This window comes from Pipistrellus hanaki (assembly GCF_964339955.1).
Source record: "Pipistrellus hanaki genome assembly, chromosome: 9".
Classification (NCBI taxonomy): Eukaryota; Metazoa; Chordata; class Mammalia; order Chiroptera; family Vespertilionidae; genus Pipistrellus; species Pipistrellus hanaki.
In genome coordinates, this window is record NC_140511.1 from 8,041,731 (window position 1) to 8,063,847 (window position 22,117).

At 67.9% G+C, this 22,117-nt stretch overlaps 2 protein-coding genes across 7 annotated transcripts in view; one reads left to right on the plus strand and one right to left on the minus strand.

Annotated features, from left to right (window-relative positions):
* The window catches only part of TREH (trehalase), a 31,440-nt gene extending 26,185 nt beyond the window's left edge, over positions 1–5,255 (plus strand). For all 3 annotated transcript variants that reach the window (XM_084895589.1, XM_084895590.1, XM_084895588.1), the window contains 5 exons: positions 103–320; positions 4,077–4,188; positions 4,333–4,445; positions 4,699–4,752; positions 4,971–5,255. In XM_084895589.1, the coding sequence (XP_084751715.1) occupies positions 103–320; positions 4,077–4,188; positions 4,333–4,445; positions 4,699–4,752; positions 4,971–5,111 (638 nt within the window). In that variant the 3' untranslated portion in view covers positions 5,112–5,255. The remainder of the gene's footprint in view (positions 1–102; positions 321–4,076; positions 4,189–4,332; positions 4,446–4,698; positions 4,753–4,970) is intronic.
* A 97-nt stretch (positions 5,256–5,352) lies between these two features.
* Positions 5,353–22,117, minus strand: part of PHLDB1 (pleckstrin homology like domain family B member 1) — a 38,915-nt gene continuing 22,150 nt past the window's right edge. For 3 of the 4 annotated variants that reach the window (XM_084895563.1, XM_084895561.1, XM_084895564.1), the window contains 12 exons: positions 21,828–21,983; positions 17,455–17,565; positions 17,283–17,372; positions 13,673–13,810; positions 13,459–13,561; positions 12,412–12,697; positions 12,238–12,328; positions 10,572–10,718; positions 8,634–8,750; positions 8,303–8,405; positions 7,030–7,115; positions 5,353–6,428 (listed from right to left, as the gene is read on the minus strand). In XM_084895563.1, the coding sequence (XP_084751689.1) occupies positions 6,288–6,428; positions 7,030–7,115; positions 8,303–8,405; positions 8,634–8,750; positions 10,572–10,718; positions 12,238–12,328; positions 12,412–12,697; positions 13,459–13,561; positions 13,673–13,810; positions 17,283–17,372; positions 17,455–17,565; positions 21,828–21,983 (1,569 nt within the window). In that variant the 3' untranslated portion in view covers positions 5,353–6,287. The remainder of the gene's footprint in view (positions 6,429–7,029; positions 7,116–8,302; positions 8,406–8,633; positions 8,751–10,571; positions 10,719–12,237; positions 12,329–12,411; positions 12,698–13,458; positions 13,562–13,672; positions 13,811–17,282; positions 17,373–17,454; positions 17,566–21,827; positions 21,984–22,117) is intronic. The other variant, XM_084895562.1, reaches the window with a different exon arrangement.

Genomic DNA, 22,117 nt, shown 5'->3' on the forward strand with positions numbered 1-22,117 from the left:
AGGTGGGGGGCTCCAGGGGGGCACGGCTCTGGCCCTTGGGGGTCACAACAGGAGGCGGCCAAGGGCAGGCCCGGTCACTCCCTCTAAATCACATGCCCCCAGGGAATGAGCCCGAAGCCACAAGGTACAGAAATCTGCGGGCCCGGCGCCTGGCCGCCATCCAGGCCGTCCTGTGGGACGAGGAGAAAGGGGCCTGGTTTGACTATGACCTTGAACATGAAAAGAAGAACCACGAGTTTTACCCGACCAACCTGACTCCTCTCTGGGCCGGCTGCGTCTCTGACCCCGCCCTGGCGGACCGGGCCCTGAAGTACCTGGAGGTGAGGGGGGGTGGTCCCTGGGGCGGACCAGGCCCTGAAGTACCTGGAGGGGAGGTGGGGGGGGGTCCCTGGGGCGGACCGGGCCCTGAAGTACCTGGAGGTTGGGGGGGGGGGGGTCTCTGGGGTGGACCGGGCCCTGAAGTACCTGGAGGGGAGGTGGGGGTGGTCCCTGGGGTGGACCGGGCCCTGAAGTACCTGGAGGGAGGTGGGGGGGGGTCCCTGGGGCGGACCGGGCCCTGAAGTACCTGGAGGGGAGGGGGGGGGGTCCCTGGGGCGGACCGGGCCCTGAAGTACCTGGAGGGGAGGTGGGGGGGGGGTCCCTGGGGCGGACCGGGCCCTGAAGTACCTAGAGGGGAGGTGGGGGGGGGGTCCCTGGGGTGGACCGGGCCCTGAAGTACCTGGAGGGGAGGTGGGGGGGGGTCTCTGGAGCGGACCGGGCCCTGAAGTACCTGGAGGTGGAGGGGGGCGGTCCCTGGGGCGGACCGGGCCCTGAAGTACCTGGAGGGGAGGGGGGGGGGTCCCTGGGGCGGACCAGGCCCTGAAGTACCTGGAGGGGTGGGGGGGGGGTCCCTGGGGCGGACTGGGCCCTGAAGTACCTGGAGGGGAGGGGGGGGGGTCCCTGGGGCGGACCGGGCCCTGAAGTACCTGGAGGGGAGGGGGGGGTCCCTGGGGCGGACCGGGCCCTGAAGTACCTGGAGGGGAGGGGGGGGTCCCTGGGGCGGACCGGGCCCTGAAGTACCTGGAGGGGAGGGGGTGGTCCCTGGGGCGGACCGGGCCCTGAAGTACCTGGAGGGGTGGGGGGGGGGTCCCTGGGGCGGACCGGGCCCTGAAGTACCTGGAGGGGAGGGGGGGGTCCCTGGGGCGGACCAGGCCCTGAAGTACCTGGAGGTGGGGGGGGGGGTGGTCCCTGGGGCGGACCGGGCCCTGAAGTACCTGGAGGGGAGGTGGGGGGGGGGTCCCTGGGGCGGACCGGGCCCTGAAGTACCTGGAGGGGAGGGGGGGGTCCCTGGGGCGGACCGGGCCCTGAAGTACCTGGAGGGGAGGGGGTGGTCCCTGGGGCGGACCGGGCCCTGAAGTACCTGGAGGGGTGGGGGGGGGGTCCCTGGGGCGGACCGGGCCCTGAAGTACCTGGAGGGGAGGGGGGGGTCCCTGGGGCGGACCGGGCCCTGAAGTACCTGGAGGTGGGGGGGGGGGTGGTCCCTGGGGCGGACCGGGCCCTGAAGTACCTGGAGGGGAGGTGGGGGGGGTCCCTGGGGCGGACCGGGCCCTGAAGTACCTGGAGGGGAGGGGGGGTGGTCCCTGGGGCGGACCGGGCCCTGAAGTACCTGGAGGGGAGGTGGGGGGGGGGGGTCCCTGGGGCGGACCGGGCCCTGAAGTACCTGGAGGGGAGGTGGGGGGGGGTCCCTGGGGCGGACCGGGCCCTGAAGTACCTGGAGGGGAGGGGGGGGGTCCCTGGGGCGGACCGGGCCCTGAAGTACCTGGAGGGGAGGGGGTGGTCCCTGGGGCGGACCGGGCCCTGAAGTACCTGGGGGGGGGGGTCTCTGGGGCGGACCGGGCCCTGAAGTACCTGGAGGGGAGGGGGGGGGTCCCTGGGGCGGACCGGGCCCTGAAGTACCTGGAGGTGGGGGGGGGGGTGGTCTCTGGGGCGGACTGGGCCCTGAAGTACCTGGAGGGGAGGTGGGGGGAGGGTCCCTGGGGTGGACCGGGCCCTGAAGTACCTGGAGGGGAGGTGGGGGGGGGTCCCTGGGGCGGACCAGGCCCTGAAGTACCTGGAGGGGAGGGGGGGGTCCCTGGGGCGGACCGGGCCCTGAAGTACCTGGAGGGGAGGGGGGGGTCCCTGGGGCGGACCGGGCCCTGAAGTACCTGGAGGGGAGGGGGGGGGTCCCTGGGGCGGACCGGGCCCTGAAGTACCTGGAGGGGAGGGGGTGGTCCCTGGGGCGGACCGGGCCCTGAAGTACCTGGAGGGGTGGGGGGGGGGGGTCCCTGGGGCGGACCGGGCCCTGAAGTACCTGGAGGGGAGGGGGGGTCCCTGGGGCGGACCAGGCCCTGAAGTACCTGGAGGTGGGGGGGGGGTGGTCCCTGGGGCGGACCGGGCCCTGAAGTACCTGGAGGGGAGGTGGGGGGGGGTCCCTGGGGCGGACCGGGCCCTGAAGTACCTGGAGGGGAGGGGGGGGTCCCTGGGGCGGACCGGGCCCTGAAGTACCTGGAGGGGAGGGGGTGGTCCCTGGGGCGGACCGGGCCCTGAAGTACCTGGAGGGGAGGTGGGGGGGGGGGTCCCTGGGGCGGACCGGGCCCTGAAGTACCTGGAGGGGAGGGGGGGGTCCCTGGGGCGGACCGGGCCCTGAAGTACCTGGAGGGGAGGTGGGGGGGGGGTCCCTGGGGCGGACCGGGCCCTGAAGTACCTGGAGGGGAGGGGGGGTCCCTGGGGCGGACCGGGCCCTGAAGTACCTGGAGGGGAGGGGGTGGTCCCTGGGGCGGACCGGGCCCTGAAGTACCTGGGGGGGGGGTCTCTGGGGCGGACCGGGCCCTGAAGTACCTGGAGGGGAGGGGGGGGTCCCTGGGGCGGACCGGGCCCTGAAGTACCTGGAGGGGAGGGGGGGGTCCCTGGGGCGGACCGGGCCCTGAAGTACCTGGAGGTGGGGGGGGGGGGGGTGGTCCCTGGGGCGGACCGGGCCCTGAAGTACCTGGAGGGGAGGTGGGGGGGGGGGTCCCTGGGGCGGACCGGGCCCTGAAGTACCTGGAGGGGAGGGGGGGTGGTCCCTGGGGCGGACCGGGCCCTGAAGTACCTGGAGGGGAGGTGGGGGGGGGGTCCCTGGGGCGGACCGGGCCCTGAAGTACCTGGAGGGGAGGGGGGGGTCCCTGGGGCGGACCGGGCCCTGAAGTACCTGGAGGGGAGGGGGTGGTCCCTGGGGCGGACCGGGCCCTGAAGTACCTGGAGGGGAGGTGGGGGGGGGGTCCCTGGGGCGGACCGGGCCCTGAAGTACCTGGAGGGGAGGGGGGGGTCCCTGGGGCGGACCGGGCCCTGAAGTACCTGGAGGGGAGGGGGGGGTCCCTGGGGCGGACCGGGCCCTGAAGTACCTGGAGGTGGGGGGGGGGGTGGTCCCTGGGGCGGACCGGGCCCTGAAGTACCTGGAGGGGAGGTGGGGGGGGGGGGTCCCTGGGGCGGACCGGGCCCTGAAGTACCTGGAGGGGAGGGGGGGTGGTCCCTGGGGCGGACCGGGCCCTGAAGTACCTGGAGGGGAGGTGGGGGGGGGGTCCCTGGGGCGGACCGGGCCCTGAAGTACCTGGAGGGGAGGGGGGGGTCCCTGGGGCGGACCGGGCCCTGAAGTACCTGGAGGGGAGGGGGTGGTCCCTGGGGCGGACCGGGCCCTGAAGTACCTGGAGGTGGGGGGGGGGGTCCCTGGGGCGGACCGGGCCCTGAAGTACCTGGGGGGGGGGGTCTCTGGGGCGGACCGGGCCCTGAAGTACCTGGAGGTGGGGGGGGGGGTCCCTGGGGTGGACCGGGCCCTGAAGTACCTGGAGGGGAGGGGATGCTGGTCCTGAGGGCAGCGCTGGCTCAGGACCCAGCAGGAGCTCTAGCCAGTGGCCACCTGCCCTCCTGGATCTCAGCTGTGGGTCCCGCTGCAGCCACCAGGGGGCAGCTATGAGCCCAGAGGGGAGGGCCCAGGAGAGGGACCTCTGCTTTAGGGGGGTCCCTTCCTTCTGGCTCCTCGCCAGCCCCTACCTGCAGTCACACTGCCTTCTGGAACCTTCCAGGACAGCCAGATCCTCACCTACCAGCACGGGATCCCGACCTCGCTCCGGAAGACGGGCCAGCAGTGGGACTTCCCCAACGCCTGGGCGCCCCTGCAGGACCTGGTCATCAGAGGTAGGGGCGGGGGGGCGGATCCCAGGGCCCGCCCCAGGGTGGTTGCCCGTGGTTCCAGGACAGAGGGCACAGGGCCGGCCCTGGCCTTTCTGCGCCCCTGGGATGGGGATCTGGATACTCAGGCCCTGCCACGGGGTGTCCTAGGTCTGGCCAGGTCTCCTTCACCCAAGACCCAGGAGGTGGCTTTCCAGCTGGCGCAGAATTGGATCCAAACCAACTTCCATGTCTACTCCCAGAAGTCAGCCATGTTCGAGAAGGTGAGCTGGCCCTGAGCCGCCGAATGTCAGGCTCTGCAAAGCCCAGGCCCAAGTCCCGTGGCGGCCCCCAGTGGCCATCCCAGGGCACTGCAGGGGTGGGAGACTCAGAAGGTGAGCAGGCCCCGAGCCAGTGCGCCTCCCCGTGGTGAGAGGGGGAATTGTCAGGCTCTGCAAACTGCAAAGCCCCGTGGCGGCCCCCAGTGGCCACTCCTGGGCACCGCAGGGGTGAGACAGCTTGTCCTCTCGCCCCCAGTATGACATCAGCAGTGGAGGACAGCCGGGTGGCGGAGGGGAGTATGAAGTCCAGGTGAGTGGGCACACCCCACAGGGAGTGATGGGGCTCTGCTCTCCCCACAGCTAACCTTGACCTTCCTTGCTAGGCCTGTTCTCCCATGCGGGTGGGTCCCCAGGGAGGAGCCTGGCACCCTGGGTTAGACCTGGGTTTGGGTCAGGGGTCCCACACCTGCCTGGAAGGACGTGGGGGCCTTTCCCCGGGGCCTCACCCACTGGCCGTCCTCTCCCCAGGAGGGCTTCGGCTGGACCAACGGACTGGCCCTGATGCTCCTGGACCGCTATGGCGACCGGCTGCGCTCCGCGGCCCCGCCCGCGCCCCTGCAGCCCCGCTGCCTTGCAGCTGCCCTTGTGCTCAGCCTCCTGCTGCGGTGACGGCCCTTCCGCCGCGCAGCGCCTCCTGGGCCTCATTAAACGTGTGCAGGCAGCCTGCCTCTGCGCCGGTGCTCCGTCCGGGACCCTCCCGCCTGGCCAGCCTCCGTCAGAGAGGCGGCAGGGGAGGGCTCCGGTCGCACGGGCGGTCCGAGCTTCTCGCCGGGGGAAACCCCGCTTTGTGGGGAAGAACTAGCCCTCCCAGCCCGGGAACCTCAGCTCAGGGCCCACACAACTCAGCCTCCCGAATCCCCCCAAACGCTTTATTGTTCTGAGATGCTTACAAATACTGAGAACCGCCCGGCGCTGGAGGGGGGCGGGCTAGTGTTAAGGCGGAGGACGGCAGCCAGGCCCCCGAGGCCCTGTCCTCTGCTCCACGGCACCCCCTCCGCGGAGCAGCCCTCTGTCCTGTCAGGGGAGCCCCGCACAGACCCCGAGGAAGGCCCTCCTCCTCCCTCCTCCCCGGGACCTAGATACCCTGACCTCATCTCCTCTGGCTCGAAGCAAGGCACCAGTGGACGGGGGCTGGCCGGGGCCAGCGGCTGTGGCCAGGGCCTGGGCAGGCTGGGGCGGGAGGTGTGAGGTCCCATTTCCCCAACACGAGATGCCCAAGGGCCTGGGCTGGAGAGATGATGGCTCGTACCCTGATGGGCCCACAGCTTAAGCAGTGGGCGGAGCCACACAGCCACAGCAATAGCATGTAACCATGGCAATGAAAGGTTACTATGGTGACCATGGTGATGGGTCCGCTAAAAGGGTATGAGGCTGACCCCTCGAAGGTAAAACTTGAGTCTCTGGCCCTTGAACAAAGTAGTAAAAATGCAAATGCGGGGAACGGTGGGGTGAGAGCAGGGTTTGAGACGTACTGCCTGAGCTGTCACCCTCAGGAGGCGGCTCTGCGGCCCGCACGGCCCCCGCACAGGAGGCAAGGGGGATCTTTGGCAGATTCTGGTGCCATAACTGTCCCTGACACGGAGAGCGTGTGGGCGGACAGGTCCTGGGCTCCTGGCAGCGGCTAAGCCGCCCGGCCCACCCGCCGGCTGGCTCTGCGGAGGCCGGAGGCCGGGCGGCCATCCCGGCGGCTCCGGGCCTCTGCTCCAGGCCGGCTCCTCCGGAGGCCGCCGCCGGCTGGCTGTCTCCAGGGCGGCAGGGAGCAGGTGTCGGGCCTGGGAGCCACCGTCAGTTCATGAACTGAGTGTAGCCCTCGGCCCCGGTGACGATGACGTCCATCCAGATGCGCATGGCCTCTGCGGACGGGGCCACCATGTAGTACAGCCGGTCATGCGTCTTCACGCAGAAGGTGAGGGCCGGGTTCGGGCTCTGCGGACGGGGAGGGGCATCTAAGACCGGGCCACCAGCCTTCTCCTGCCCGCCCCGCCACACCCTGCCACACCCCCACCCACCCCCCACCACGCCCCACCCCACCCACCTCGCCCTGTCCCCATGGTGACCTGGAGCTCGGGGCTGAGCCCCACATGGACCGGAAACCTAGACCCCACCAGCCAAGTGGGCCCGGCAGGCCTCAGACCTGTCCGTCATGTTCTGCCAGGTGGGGCCCTGGGCCTAGCAACCCCAGGCACAAAAGAACCTCACAAATCAGACACCAAGGGCTGTTTCGTCTCATGCGTTCCCTCTGCAAAAGCCTGGCTCAGGGGTTGAGCATCGACCTATGAACCAGGAGGTCATGGTTCAACCCCCGGTCAGGGCACATGTCTGGGCTGTGGGCTGGCCCAGTAGGGGGCGTGCAGGAGGCAGACAATGATTCTCTCTCATCACTGATGCTTCTCTCTCGATCCCTTCCTCTCTGAAACCAATAAAAACATATTAAAAATGCGGTAACTGTGGTTAGTCTATGGGGGGCACCCCGGGCACCAGAGGGGGAGGGGGAGAAAGGAAGGGAGCGTTCACGGGGCCGGCGCACCTTGGCCGCGCTGCGCAGGTGGTCGTAGTACACCTCCTCGATGGCCTGGAAGTAGATCACCCCCTTCAGCTTCGTCTCGTGCTTGTCTGCAAGGGAAAGGCCGCTGAGGAGGCGGGGAGTGTGTGTGTGTGTGTGTGCGCGCGCGCGCGCGCGCGCCCACCCCCAGGGCGGCGCAGGCTCACGCGCACCACAGGACGGGGTGAGAACGCCTGAGACGCGTAAGGGAAGATCACAGACCGTCCGGCGGCACCAGGCACTCACTGCTCAGGTGGCGGCGGGCAGTGGGCCTCCCCTCCCGTCTCCTCTCGGGGCCGAGCCATCGCCCTGGGCCCCGGCTGCAGCCCGGCCCGGCCCACACCCTCTGCCCCTTTGGCTCGTCTTCCCGGTGCCGAGCGAGGCGTGACCTTCCTGAGGCAGCGCCAATCCCGCTGCTGGCACGCCGGCCGCTGCCTCCTTGGCTCCCCTCAGGGGCCACGCACGGGCTGGAGCGGACCGGTCCCTCCGGCCTGGTCTCACACCCTCCCCTGCTCTAACCCCAAGCTCTGCCTGGCCTTAAAGTGCGCTCTGCACACACAGAGGGGTGGCCCCCAGCCCATTCCTGCGCAAACTCCTAGGCAATGGGGAAGACCACTGCCAGCGCCCCGACTGGGTGCCTGCCCCTCCGCACGGCTGGATCGGAACCTTCCTTCGAAGCCAGGGGTCCGCCTCCTCACACCAGCACGCAGGCGCTCAGTGAGCAGATGCGTGGGCCCAGGCCCCGGAGCCAGTGCCCCGCCGTCACGCTCCAGCGCATGGTTCCGTAGCTGCCTCCCTGACAACCAGCTCCACGGAGGGCTGCGGCTCCTGGCTTCTCCCCAGAGCCGAGGGCAGCGCCTGGAACTTACCAGATGCTTGGCAGTTGCTGAATAAATAAATGGATGAGCCTGGCCTGGGTGGCTCAGTGGAACCAAGAGGTGGCCGATTAGATTCCTGGTCAGGGCACATGCCCTGGTTGCAGGCTCAATCCCCAGTAGGGGGTATGCAGGAGGCAGCCAACCAATGATTTTCATCATTGGTGTTCCTCTCTGTCCCTCTCCCTTCCTCTCTGAAATCAGTAAAAAATATTTTTTAATAAGTAAGTAAATGAGTGAACCCATCCATGGAGGTGACCAGGTACCCTGCACATCTGCCAGGGGTGGAGAGAGGACAGGCCAGCGAGCTGGTGGCCCCGGGGCGTGGCCCTTCAGGACCAGCTGAGGGCGTACCGGCCGCTCTGGGAGGCCGTGGGACTCACCCACGTAATAGGAGAGGGTGCGCTTGAGCCGGTCGAAGACAAACCAGCGCTTCTTCCACGACTTAATCTTGCCGCCCATCTTGACCAAGTAGCCACGGCAGACCTGCGGGAGGCAGGAGTGAGGAAGGACCCAGTGCCGGCCCTGAACCTTCCTTCCCGAACCTCCAACCCTGTCGTTCACAGAAGTGGCAGCTCCTGTGCCTGTATTGGGGGGGGGGGGGGTCTACAGCATCTCTTTAAGCCAGAACACTTGTCCTGGGCCAGACCTCAATGTCAGTCAGGGCAGGACAAGGCCAGGAGGGTCCCCTCCCCGCCCACGGGCCACGCCCACCTTGCTGCTGAGCACCACGTGCAGACAGGTGTCCACACCGTGGCCTGAGGACTCGATGTGGGTCTTCAGGTCAAAGTCCTCCTTCCGGACGGGCAGGTAGCGGGTCAGGGGTCGCGCCTGGGAGCAGAGGGCGGGGTCCACAGTCTCCGGGCTGCCCTGGTGTTCCTCGTCCGAGCCCCTCGGCTCCAGTGCTGCACCCATAGCCTGCCCCCTCCCTCCCTCGCGGGGCCACGGCCCGGCGGGTGGGCGGCAGGCTGTGTCCCCGCCTCTCCCTCCGGGCGCGTGGGCAGGCTCCGGGCTCTGCCTCCCCCGCTCGGGGCCCGTGTCCTGAGTGGAAACATGGCTTGGAACGCTCCACCTCGGGAACTCTCAGGCTAGCTCCGCTCTGTCCCACTTCCTTTCCGCTCTTCCTTTCTGGGAAGAGCATTAGGATGCCCAAAAGGAACGTCACAGATTAAAGAAAAACACATGGAGGCACCCAAAGCGGGCCCCTGGCCCCACCGCCCCAGCGCTCAGCCCACGGGGGCCAGAGCGTCCCACAGGGCCCTGGCCCACGATTCCAAACACAGATAAAGCCCACAGCTCCATTCTTCTCTCCTTAATGTATTTTATCGATGTCAGAGAGGAAGGGAGAGAGATGAGAGAGAACCACGGATCGGCTGCCTCCTGCACGCCCCCCACTGGGGACCAAACCCACAACCCGGGCCTGTGTCCTGCCTGGGAATCGAACTCCTGGTCCACTGGTCGCCGCTCAGCCATTGAGCCACACCGGCCAGCCGTGGCCTGATTACGTTTTCCTCCTCCTCAGACCAACACAGCCGCCCTGGGCTCAGGGGATCGGGAGCTGTGGCCGCTGTCCACGGCCGGTCCCGGCCCCACCGGGAGGCACGCCCCGCCTGAGCCCCGGCCCCCCCAGGGAAGGACCGGGACAGGGACCCGGCATTCCCCTCCCACGCATCCCTCCTCTGCCTCCCAATGTCTGCTCACCATCGCCCTGTGAACCGGCCAGGGCACAGGCCCGGGTTGTGGGCTCCATCCCCAGAAGGAGGCGTGCAGGAGGCAGCCCATCCCTGGTTCTCTCTCATCACTGATGTTTCTCTCCTCCCCCTCTCCCTTCCTCTCTGAAACCAATAAAAATATATACATGTTTTTAAGAAGCACTTAGACTTGTCTTTCGAGCTAGCCTGTTAGTTAGTTAGTTAGTTAGTTAAATGTTCTGCTGTCTCCTGGGGTCTGTAAGAGGATGGACTCCGGCCGGGGAGAGACGAGGATCCTGGAGACGGAAACCATCAGCACAGCCAGGCCGCCCCTGTGGCCGGAGCATGAAGCCCGGGACAGGAGGCGGCCGGGGAAGTGGGAGAGCAGCGGCAGGACGGGGGAGCAGAGGCCAGGCGCCGAGAGAGGCCACGGGACCACTCTGGTTCCACCTCCCTCCCGCCCTGAAGGCCTGTTCACCATCCTCTCTGACCCATGTCAGCGAGGGGGCTGCCACATCCCCACAGCCCCCACTCCCCACTCCCTCACCCACACGCAAACACATGCGCACACGCACACCGTGCACACGCACACATTGTGCACTCACGCACACACACACGCTGTGCACACACACACACATGCCGTGCACACACAAATGGATGTGCACACACACGCACGTGCACACATGTACATGCACAAACATGCACACGCACACTGGCTGGACAGGCCCTGGCGCTCTGCTCTGGGCCTGACTGTGACCTTGGGACCGGCTTGCGCTGAGCCCATAGCAGCTCCTCCAGAGCAGAGCACCTTCCCGCCACAGGTGCTGGCAGGTCCCTGCCCCATGGCCCACCCAGCCCGTCCCCCCACAGCCCGTCCCCCCACAGCTCATCCCATTGCCCCACGGCCCGTCCCCCCACGGCCCAGCCCCCACGGCCCAGCCCCCACGGCCCAGCCCCGCACCTGGGAAAACTGCTTCTCGCGCAGCCTGACCTCCTTCTCCACCAGCTGCTGCCTCCGGCTGCTCTCGCTCTGCAGCCGGCGCTCCACGTGCTCCCGCCGCCGCCGCTCCTCCTCCAGCGCCTGCCGCCGCCGCCCCAGCTCCTGCTCCTGCACCGGCAGGACGGTCAGCACCCGCTGCCCCTGCCCCTGCCTCCCCGCTGCCCCTGCCCCTGCCTCCCCGCTGCCCCTGCCCCCGCCTCCCCTCTGCCCCTGCCCCCGCCTCCCCTCTGCCCCTGCCCCTGCCTCCCCCCTGCCCCCGCCTCCCCACTGCCCCTGCCTCCCCTCTGCCCCTGCCCCCCCTGCCCCCGCCTCCCCGCTGCCCCTGCCTCCCTTCTGCCCCTGCCTCCCCTCTGCCCCCGCCTCCCCTCTGCCCCTGCCCCTGCCTCCCCTCTGCCCCCGCCTCCCCTCTGCTCCCGCTGCCCTCTGCCCCCGCCCAGCCCCCTCGGAGCAGCCGGCCGGGGCACCCACCGCGAGGGCAGCCTGGCCAAGGCCCTGCCGCTGAGGGTCACCTCTGCCCGAGGCCCTGCTCGGAAGCCTGGCACCAACCAGCCCGACCCGGGCCTGCCACCCCCAGCCTCGCCGCCTGGTCGCTAGGGGCCGGCGGCCGGGGCGGGCGCCTGCCTGGCCCGGGAGTCACAGTGGTTATAACACCGCTGCCTCCAGGAGGCGCGCTCACGGAGCCACGGCTCCGTCCCCTCGGATTCCTCAGCAGCGCCCAGCTGCAAACGCTGTCCTCGACCCCGGGCTCCGAGGAGGAATGGGCTGAGGAAGCCGGAGGGGCAGGTTTTAGAAGTCGCCACACCAACAGAGCCACAGGGTGTCCGTGTTCTGTGCCGGCACCAAGACCCTGACGTTACATTAGCCTCGGCCCTTACAGCTCCGCGCCATCCGCTCTCCGCCTCCCCGAGGCCCTGACCCACCCGCTCTGGGCCGCTCCTCCCCCGGGGCCGCTCCTCCCGCTGGGCCTGACCCCTCCCGGCCTGGGCGCCTGGCCTGGCTGTGCGGGGTGCCCTGTCCGTGTCCCGGCTCCAGGCCAGCGTGAAGGAGGCGGGACTCCCTCAGCCGCCACTGGCCCCGAGGTCCCCACCCCCACCCCACCTCTGCTCTGCCCGCCTCCGCACCCCCACCTGCTGCTTTCCCAGCATCCCAAGAGGAAGCACAGCCACTCCGGGAGACAGGAACCAAAATCCCTGCCAGGCCAGTATGGTTCAGTGGTCCAGCTATGAACCAGAGGTCAGGGTTCAGTTCCCAGTCAGGGTCAGGCCACATGCCCGGGGTTGCAGGCAGCCAATCAATGTTTCTCTCATCACTGATGTTTCTCTCTCTCCCTTTCCTCCCTCTCTGAAATCAGAGTGTGTGTGTGTGTGTGTGTGTGTGTTTCAAGCCCCATGGTGGCCACAACGTCCACAGATGTCACCACACGGAGTGGAATCCCCACAGGAAAGTCACGGCTGGCGGGCCCGGCTGCCCCTCCTGAGCTGTGAACGTGCTCTCACCAAGGCTCCCCGGCCCTCAGCTCTTCTCCTCAAGGGAGCTTTGCAAGGAGCACGGGGGGACAGGGCTCAGCACGCAGGCCCTGGCAGGCGGCAGGCGATGCCGGACCCCGCCCCCGCCCGGTCTGCCTCACCCTGGACTCCACGAGGCGGCTCTTCTCGGCGTGAGCTTCTCTCAGCATCTGCTCCATCTCCTCCAGCTTCCCCGCGTCCAGGCCGCTCACACTGCGGAGGGAGGGGGCTGAGGCGGCGTCCGGCGGGGGTGGGGGGGTCCCGTGGGGGCGCCCGGCGGCCGGGGCGGGCGGTACCTGGACAGGGTGTCGGGGGAGCAGGCGGAGTGGCCCGCGGAGGCGCTGGTCTCCACGCTGTCGGAGCTCTCCAGGCTCAGCGTGTCGTAGGCCTGCTCGCCCTCCTCCCCGCGCTCCCGGCCGGGCAGGTGGTGCAGGATGGAGTGCACGAGCGGGGGGAGGCCCGAGGGCCGGGCCGGGAAGGGGGGCGCCCCGTGCAGGGCGTCCCACTGGCACTGAGCCTCGGCCGCGGCTCTCTGCTTCAGCTCAGCCAGCCTCCGCCGCTGCTCCTCGATCACCTGCTGCCCTGCGGGAGGGACGGGGCGGTCAGGGGCCGCCGCCAGAGGCCGCCGGCGACGTCGCGCCGGAGGGGCGGAGCGAGCAGGGGAGGTCACAGGGCCACCGGCCCGAGGCCCCCGCACCCGTGCGCTGCCGCCCGTGCTCAGGCCCATCGGGCCCAGCTGCACGCCTGGCGCCGGCTTCTGCATCTGAGCCCACAGGGCGCGGAGCCTGCCCAGGTGGTGCCCTGGCAGCGAGGCCTGCAGATGGGGCCGCTGGGGCGGGAGAGGAGGAGAGGGCACCGGAGTCGGTCAGGACCAGCCACAACGCAGACGCAGGAGCAACAGCGGCAGGAGCGGAGGGAACGGAGCGGGAGGCCGGCCCAGCTCAGCCTGAGGGCCGGCAGCGGCACCCAGCCCGCTCCGGGCACGGGTGGCAGCGTGCTGCCCAGCCAGAGCCCGTCCCGGTGGCCACGTCCACCTGCTGGGAGGGGCTGGCGGGAGCTGCTGGACTGTGGGGGACGGTCAGGGGGAGGAGACGGGTGAGAGGAGAGGGGGCGGACGTGGGCTTTTAAACAACCAAAGTGCCTAAGCAACAGGCCTCCGGGTCCCAGAGCAGTGTCCTCGGGAGCGTTTCCGGGTCAGTCCAGCCCCTCTCCAGACCCGGCTGCTGCTCCCGTCCGGTCAGACCCACGCCCTCTGGCCGCGAGCTCACCGCACCGCGCCCGAGGGTCCCATTAAAGACAGACGTCCTGTGGGAGGTACGGGGGGGCAGCCAGGGGGCACTCACCCTTCTGCTGCAGGGCCAGCTGCCGCTTGGTCTCGATGTCCTGCAGTGTGGCCGCCAGCGTGCGGGGCAGGCTGCCCGGGCCGTTCTGGGTGAGGGGCGCGCTCTGGGGGAGACGGGTCCTCACTCAGGAGCCCAAGGCTTCCCCGATGGCCTGGGCCGCTCCGCAGGGTCTCCAGCCCGCCCCCCCCCCCCCGCCTGCACACTGGCCTCAGACCTTTGGGGAAGGGCTGCGGCCCAGGGCAGCCACGCTGAGCTGGGAGGAGGAGGAGGAGGAGCCTGAGGACGAGGGCAGGGGGCCGCAGGTGCGGGCCGGGGGGCTGGCGGCTTCCCCGTCCATCTTGGAACGGAACACCTGGGGGAGAGATGCGGCCTAGTGACCTGGCCCCCACTGTTCCACTCCCCAGACCCCCCACTGTTCCACCCCCAGACCCCACACTGTCCACCCCCAGACCCCGCACTGTCCACCCCACCCCAGACCCCCCACTGTCCACCCACCCCAGACCCCCCACTGTCCACCCACCCCAGACCCCCCACTGTTCCACCCCAGACCCCCCACTGTCCACCCCAACCCAGACCCCCCACTGTCCACCCCAGGCCCCAGGCGGGCTGGGACAAGGCCGGCCTCCAGCACAGGGAGCGGCGGCAGCTCCTGCAGGTGCCTCTGGCCGTCGCGGGCCCAGGAGGAGCACCCCCCGCGCTCGGGCAGAGTGTGCGGAGGGCATGGGAGGCCGGCTCCCGTGGTCCCAGCTGGGAAGGGGCTGCCCTCCCACAGCTCAGGGCCCGTGTCGGGAGAAAGAACCCGACTCGCAGGCCCTGCTCCCCGACTCGGTGGGCACCGGAGGTTACCCGTCTCCTCGGAGCGCGTCTGAGCCGCGCCCACGTCCACGCACCAAACCTCCCAAGGGCCACGGAGCTTCGCCCAGTCAGCCTGAGGGTGCAGGCCCCACCAGCCGAAGCCGTGTGCCTGGGCTCGGCAGCAAGCCGGGGGGGGGGGCGGGGTACAAGGGGGGGGCTTCGCGGCCTCCCCCATGGCAGCGCCGAGGGGGCTCGGCCTGTCCTCGGGGCTCGGCCTGTCCTCGGGGCTCGGCCTGTCCTGCTCCCGCGTCCCGGGAAGACAGGAGAGCAGACTCGGTTCTCCCCGACGTGCACCCAGCGAGCAGGCTCGGCGGCCGCCCTGGGCCGGGCCGGGCTGCGGGCGGGCGGGCGGGCGGAGCAGAGCCGGGCCGGCCAGCCCTCCCCCTGGGCAGGCCGTCCCCCAGCTGTGGCCTCAGCGGCCCGCGGCTCAGAGAAACGCCAGGGCCACCCCAGGGCCACCCCGGGCCAGGCCACACCGCCCGCTGGACCCGCGTCTCAGGCGGCACGTGCGGCAGGAGGACGGGAGCAGAGGCCAGGGAGGGGGCCGGCGGCCAGGGGGTACCTGCAGCTGGCGAAAGGCTCTGGCGGGCAGAGGTGGGGGGGAGGGGCGAGGGGAGGCTGGTGCGGGGGTCCCCAGCCCGGCCATCAGCTCCTGGTGCCATGGCTCTGAGTGCCCAGCGGGGGGCAGCGGCTCCGGCTGGGAAAGCGGGAAGGGGGCGGAGGGAAGGCCCGGAGGGAAGGGGGAGGGCGGTGAAGGGAAGGCCATTCCAGAGACACAGACGGGAGGCGAGGGAAGGCGAGAAGGAAGGGAGAAACAAGAGCAGAAAGAGAAGGAAGGGCTGTTGTGAATGTGTGAGGAGACAGGCCGCTCCAAGACCACAGGCGTGCGTGCCCGCGGGGCGGCACCAGGCCCAGAGGAGGGCTCGGGGAGGGCGGATGGCAGGGAGGAGGGCAGCCGGGAGGAGGCAGCGGGTGGAACCGGGTCGGGGAGGCAGAGGCCCATGGCGAGGTGCCCGTCGCCGTTAGCTGCCTGGGCATCGCGAGGGGGAGGCCGGGAAGCGGGAGGGGGCGCAAGAGGCTAATGGGCCTGGGACCCAGAGCCGGCTCTGCCCAGGGTGAGGGGTGGCAGTGCAGGAGCAGAGGAGGCTCAGAGCCCTCTGGGCGCAGGCCCTCCTGCCAGGGCAGAGCTGCAGTCCCCAAGCTGCCAGGACTGCAGGAAGCCCCAGGCCCGGGCCAGAGGGAGCCCCCACCCCTTTACCCAGCGCCCTTCTCCCTCACGCTAGGCCGCCCAGGCACGAGGGCACCGGGACCCACCAGGTGCCCTCGCTCGGGCAGGAGCACAGGCCCACGGGGCACAGCTGGAGCGCCTCTGCCAGGCCCGGCCCCTCAGGCCCGGGCGGAGGGCAGAGGGGGTGCCCCAGACACCAGACGGCACACCTCAGGGCCACACCCATCCCAGGCCACACCGCTGCGAGCACTGATGGGCCGCGGGACCAGCTGTCTGTGGGCTCCTGTGGGCCTCACTCCCCGCAGCCCCTGCCCAGGGCTGGCCCAGAGCACGCTGTCTCCGACCCCGCGGGCGCCCGTCCCCGTCCCCGGGGGCTCGCACAGCACAGAACCGTCACGCCACGCCCGAGGGCCTGCTCGCCCAGCCCTGGGCGGGGGGGGGGGGGGGGGCACCCTTCTCAGGGCTGAGCAAGAAAGAGACGGGCAGGAAGCAGCTGAAAGCACGGGGACCCTGCCCAGATGCCAGCACACAGGCTGCGGGGGCGGGACTGTCACGTCCCTGAGCGTCTCCCTGGGGCACAGCGTGCGAATCAGAGCGGGGCCAGGCTGTCCAGGAGGCCGGGCCTCGCTCGGAGGCTGACGCTTCCAGGGTCACAGAAAACGAACAGGTGTGGAGGGCCATGTGTGAGGACTGACAAATGGCACACAGAATACATGCAAAGGGCTGCCCAGGTGCCAGGGCCCAAACCTGCACACTGGCGGGGGGCTGGCCACGCCCTCAGCGGGCCCGGGAGCACGGGCAGGGCCGGAGGCGCAGGCGGGCAGAGGGCTGAGTGGAGGCGGGTGGGGAGAAGGACAGAGGAGGCACCCTCCCGAGATGACGCGGGAACGGCCCTGAGCGCGGGCCCCAGTGCCACCTCGAGGACTGGGAGGTGAGCAGGCCAGCCCACAGTGAGGGCACTGGTGAGGTGCTCTCCCCATCCCCCCCCCCAGTCCGAATGAGAGCATCATGGACCTGCCGCCTCCTGCGCACCCCACTGAGGACCGAGCCCGCAGCCCGGGCCTGTGTCCTGAGCAGGGACTGAACTGCGACCTCCTGGTTCATAGGTCGACACTCAACCCCTGAGCCATGCTGGCTGGGCTCTCACTGATGTTTCTAGCTCTCTTCCTCTCTGAAGTCAATAAAAATATGTTTCTTTTATACATACATATATATATGTGTGTGTGTGTGTGTGTATGTTTTATATATATATACTTTATATATATATACTTTATATATATGTACTTTATATATATATATATATATATATATATATATATATATATATATATATATATACTTTTTGATTTCAGCGAGGAAAGGAGAGGGAGAGATAGAAACATCAATGATGAGAGAGAATCATGGATCAGCTGCCTCCTGCACGCCCCCCACACTGGGGATGGAGACCACAACCTGGGCATGTGCTCTGACCCGGAATCGAACCTTGACCTCCTGGTTCATAGGTCGACACTCAACCCCTGAGCCACGCTGGTCAGGCTAAAGATATATTTTAAAAGCGAAGACACACAGCGGCAGCAGCAGCTGGTAGCCATCAAGAATCGAGTCCCAGACCCTAGGACCATCCCTCTCCCATCTCTGCCCGGGAGCAGGCCCCATCCTAACGCAGCCATTGGGTGAGAGGGCCACGTGGCTCCAGAGCCTCCCGGGAGACCCTCGGCCGAGGCTGGGCTGACCCCTCTACCTCTTTGAGGGTGGACGGCGTCTTCGGGAAAGGCCTGCCTCCTGTGAGGGCGTGGTATCTTCTCTCCAACATCGCCAGCCTCTCCTTCTCCTGCAAACCGGGGCGGAGACTCAGAGGGGAGTGGGTGTGACAGCGAGGGGGGAGACAGCACACACACCCCCGCCCCCGCTACCTTCTGCAACAGCTGCAGGGAGGCGTTCTTGTCCCGGGCCAGGTGCTCGGACTCCTGCACGGCCTGAGCCCGGATCTGCCCGGCCTGACTGTCCAGCACTGCCAGGCGCTCCTGAGGGGGCCGGGTGGTCAGTCGAGCCTGGGAGCCAGGCTGAGCCTAAGGTGAGGCTCGGCCGTCTCCCAGACCCTGGCTTCAGCGAAGGGAGTCCACCAGCTCTCTGCCTGGCCTCCACTCCCCCCGCACAGCCCAGGCTGCTGCGGCCAGCCACCCCCACCCTTCGCTGGACCAGTGACCCGTGCCACAAAACACACCAGCCAGAACCCAGGACCTCCAACACCCCCCCCCTCCACTCACACCGCCACCACCCAAACCCGGGCCTTCGCATCCCCGCCTGGACCTCATCAGCCTCCTTCTGCCAACTCTCAGCTTCCCGATCTGTCTGTCCCACACGCCACAGACACCTCTGAGGCGCCTCTGAGAGTTGCTTTTGCTTGCCTGCTTATCCGAATTTTCTAATCTCTTAAGGAGAACATATATTACTTTAATAAATTTTTAAAATATGTTTTTATTGATTTCAGAGAGGAGGGGAGAGGGAGAGAGAAACATGGGAGAGAATCATGGATCGGCTGCCTCCTGCACGCCCCACACTGGCGAGCGAGCCCACAACCTGGGCCTGTGCCCTGACCGGGAATCGAACCCTGACCTCCTGGTTCATAGCTCAGCCCCTGAACCACACCGACTGGGCTGTTACCTCCTTTAACTGTCTTATGAGGCATTTGGGCCCATATTACCGTTAAGAACAGAGAACTTAGGAGGTAAGGCAACTTAGTAAATGGTAGAGATCGTATGAGAATCAGGTCATCTGAACGCCAAAGCCACTCTGAGCCACTCTGATCCCCACTAGAGACGACAGGAGAGCCCAGGGTGCCAGGCAGACAGAGGCGGGGGACGGACACAGGGAGCCAGCAGGACAGCTGAGCAAGGCTCTGAGGAGAAGCACAGGCGAATACAACCCTGCGTCCCAGTGGCCGAGCCCGTTTCCTGGGGGCCTGGGTGGGCGTGAGTAAGAGGGACCAGGAGTGCAATACCACCCCCCCCAAATCCCCTGGAGCTTACACCCACCCGGACTGGAACCCATAGCAGGAAAGTGGAAGAGGCCAGCAGAGGGCCGGCCCCAGCCTGGGCAGGACAGGACAGGACTTTGGGGCAGGCAGGCCTCGGTTCCAATCCCGACTCTGAAGCTTGTTAGCTGGGAGGTTTGGGGCAAATCTGGAGCTTCTCTGAGCCCTGGTTTCCCTGTATGGGGTGGGGCAAATGTAGGTGTGCAGAACCTGCACAAAAGTGTGAGTGCGTGAAACAGTCTATTCCTGTGTTATTTATTAACTAGAGGCCCAGTGCATGAAATTCGTGCACTCAGGGGGGTCCCGAAGCTCAGCCTGCACCCTCTTGTAGTCTGGGAGCCCTTGAGGGATGCCAGACTGACAGCCTATGTTGGCAGTCGGACATCCTTAGGGCTGCCACAGAGGTGGGACAGGCTCCTGCCACCACCGCTGCACTCACCAGCCGGTGCTCCCCCAGTGGGCAGCTCCTGCATTGAGCATCTGCCCCCTGGTGGTCAGTGCAATCATAGCGACCGGTTGTTCCGAGATTCAGTCAATTTGCATATTGGCCTTTTATTATATAGGAATTATTGTATAACTGCCCATACAAACATCTATAAACCTAATTTTGCCTGACCCTGTATATAAATGGCATAAGAGGCCCTAGCTGGTTTGCCTCAGTGGATAGGGTGTCAGTCTGTGGACTGAAAGGTCTCAGGTTCGATTCTAGTCAAGGGCACATGCCTAGGTTGTGGGCTTGACTCCCAGTACGGGGGGGGGGGGGGGGGGGGTGCAGGAAGCAGCCGATTATGATTCTCATCATGATGTTTCTCTCTCTCTCCCCCTCTCTCTTCCTCTCTGAAATCAATAAAATATAACTTTAAAAATAAAAATAAAGTGGGTGAAAGTACTGGGCTGAGACCGCCCTATGCTAAGGTCAGAATGAGCGGACACAGGCCGTTTCACACGCCCAGGGGCTGGGAGTGAGGGCTGCTCCCCTGCCTCTCCCTGGAAGCGGTGCGGTTGTAAGGCAGGGCAGCGCGCGGAGAAGCATGGGGTCTGAGCTCGGGGAGGGCCAGGGGCTCCCCGCTCCCCACCACACCCGGGCTAGCTGTCAAGTCCCCAACTCGCCACGTTCGGCACCGCTCCATGTGCACAGGCATGCAGGCTCAGCCACGGGCCCGGAAGCCCCTGCCATCTTCCCTTCTCCCCCCTGACGTCTTCCTAACCCGGAATTACCACGAGCCTCCTCCCAACTTGCCTCCCAGCCTCAGGCACACACTCCACCCCTCTCCCTGAGGCGGGACGTGATCGCAGGCCCTGGGCTCGGGGACAGCGGATCCGGGGCCAGTCCCCTGCTTTAGGGCTCAGTGACCCAGGGCTGAGCCACACTGGGACCCAGGATGCCTCCAGGACCTGGGGCTGGGCCTAACACCCAGATGTGTCTCTGCAGGAGCCCCAGCACCCCACAGACAGCTCTGCGGCAGGAGGGCCTCAGGCTCCGCCGCCTCCCCCACCGGCAGCTCTCCTTCCCCTTCACTGCCCCCAGCGCCCCGCTCAGACCGGGGGCCCACCGCTTTCCACACGGAGTCAGGGCTACTGCCCAGCCGGGGGTGGCTCAGCGGTTAAGCATCAACCAGGAACCAAGAGGCCGCTGGTTTGTTCCTGGTCAGGGCACATGCCCAGGTTGTGGGCTTGATCCCTAGTGGGGGTGTGCAGGAGGCAGCAATCAACGATTCTCTCTCATCTTGGATGTTTCTCTCTCTCTCTCCCTCTCCCTTCCTCTCTAAGTCAATAAAATATACGTATATTAAAAAAAACTCACAATAGCTATAGTTCACTCAGTGCCTACTATGATCATATCCTATACTGTCTTCACAGCATCTTGGTTTAATTCTCACAACAGCCTATTATTATTCTCCTCTGATGACGAGGACACTGGCTCAGAAAGGCAAAGTTAACATCCATAAGGCCATCAACTGGGATTCAAACCCAGGTCACGGGCCTCCAGCCCCACCCAGCTGTGCACCCAGCCCGCAGCTGGGAGCAGCGGGGAGCAGCAGTGGGGAGCAGAGGGAGCAGCGAAAGCAGCGGGGAATAGCAGGGGGAGCAGTGGAGAGCAGCTGGGGATAGTGGGGAGCAGTGGGGGAGGGGGCCAGAGGGGAGCAGTGGGGAGCAGTGGGGGAGGGGGCAGAGGGGAGCAGTGGGGAGCAGTGGGGAGCAGTGGGGAGCAGTGGGGGAGGGGGCAGAGGGGAGCAGCGGGGACCAGCGGGGGCAGCGGGGAGCAGCGGGGGAGGGGGCAGAGGGGACCAGCGGGGGCAGTGGGGAGCAGCGGGGACCAGCGGGGAGCAGTGGGGGAGGGGGCAGAGGGGACCAGCGGGGGCAGCGGGGGGCAGCGGGGACCAGAGGGGAGCAGTGGGGGGCAGCGGGGACCAGAGGGGAGCAGTGGGGGGCAGCGAGGGGCAGCGAGGGGCAGTGGGAACCAGCAGGGAGCAGTGGGGAGCAGCGAGGGGCAGCGAGGGGCAGCGGGGAGCAGCGGAGAGCAGCGGGGGGCAGCGGGGAGCAGCGGGGGGCAGAGGGGGGCAGTGGGGACCAGCAGGAGCAGCGGGGGGCAGTGAGAACCAGCAGGGAGCAGCGGGGGGCAGCGGGGGCAGTGGGGAGCAGCGGAGAGCAGCGGGGGGCAGCGGGGAGCAGCGGGGGGCAGAGGGGGGCAGCGGGGACCAGCAGGAGCAGCGGGGAGCAGTGGGAACCAGCAGGGAGCAGCGGGGGGCAGCGGGGGCAGTGGGGAGCAGCGGAGAGCAGCGGGGAGCAGCGGGGGGCAGAGGGGGGCAGCGGGGACCAGCAGGAGCAGCGGGGAGCAGTGGGGACCAGCAGGGAGCAGCAGGGAGCAGCGGGGACCAGAGGGGAGCAGCGGGGACCAGCAGGAGCAGCGGGGGGCAGTGGGAACCAGCAGGGAGCAGCGGGGGGCAGCGGGGACCAGAGGGGAGCAGCGGGGACCAGCAGGAGCAGCGGGGGGCAGTGGGAACCAGCAGGGAGCAGCAGGGAGCAGCGGGGACCAGAGGGGAGCAGCGGGGGGCAGCGGGGAGCAGAGGGGAGCAGCAGGAGCAGTGGGGGGCAGCGGGGAGCAGAGGGGAGCAGCAGGAGCAGTGGGGGGCAGCGGGGAGCAGAGGGGAGCAGCAGGAACAGTGGGGGGCAGTGGGAACCAGCAGGGACCAGCGGGGACCAGCGGGGAGCAGCAGGGACCAGCAGGAGCAGTGGGGGCAGCGGACACACCTTCCTCCGGGCTACACTGCGCAGCAGCTCGGCCTTGCTCCGCAGCAGCCCCTGGCCGGCCAGCTCCCGCTCCTCCTCCGCGCGGCTCTGCTGCTCCAGCTGCTGGAACTCCAGGTCCTCGAAGAGCTTGCTCTCCGTCTCCAGGGCCTCGGCCTCCTTGAACAACAGTGACACGGGGTTGGGTGGTGCTTGAACTATCCCTCCAGTTTGGGGGCTGGACCGGGGACGGGGACCGGGGAAGGCTCTGCCACCACCCAGCCCCTCCTTGGCGTGGCTGGGCCCCGCACAGG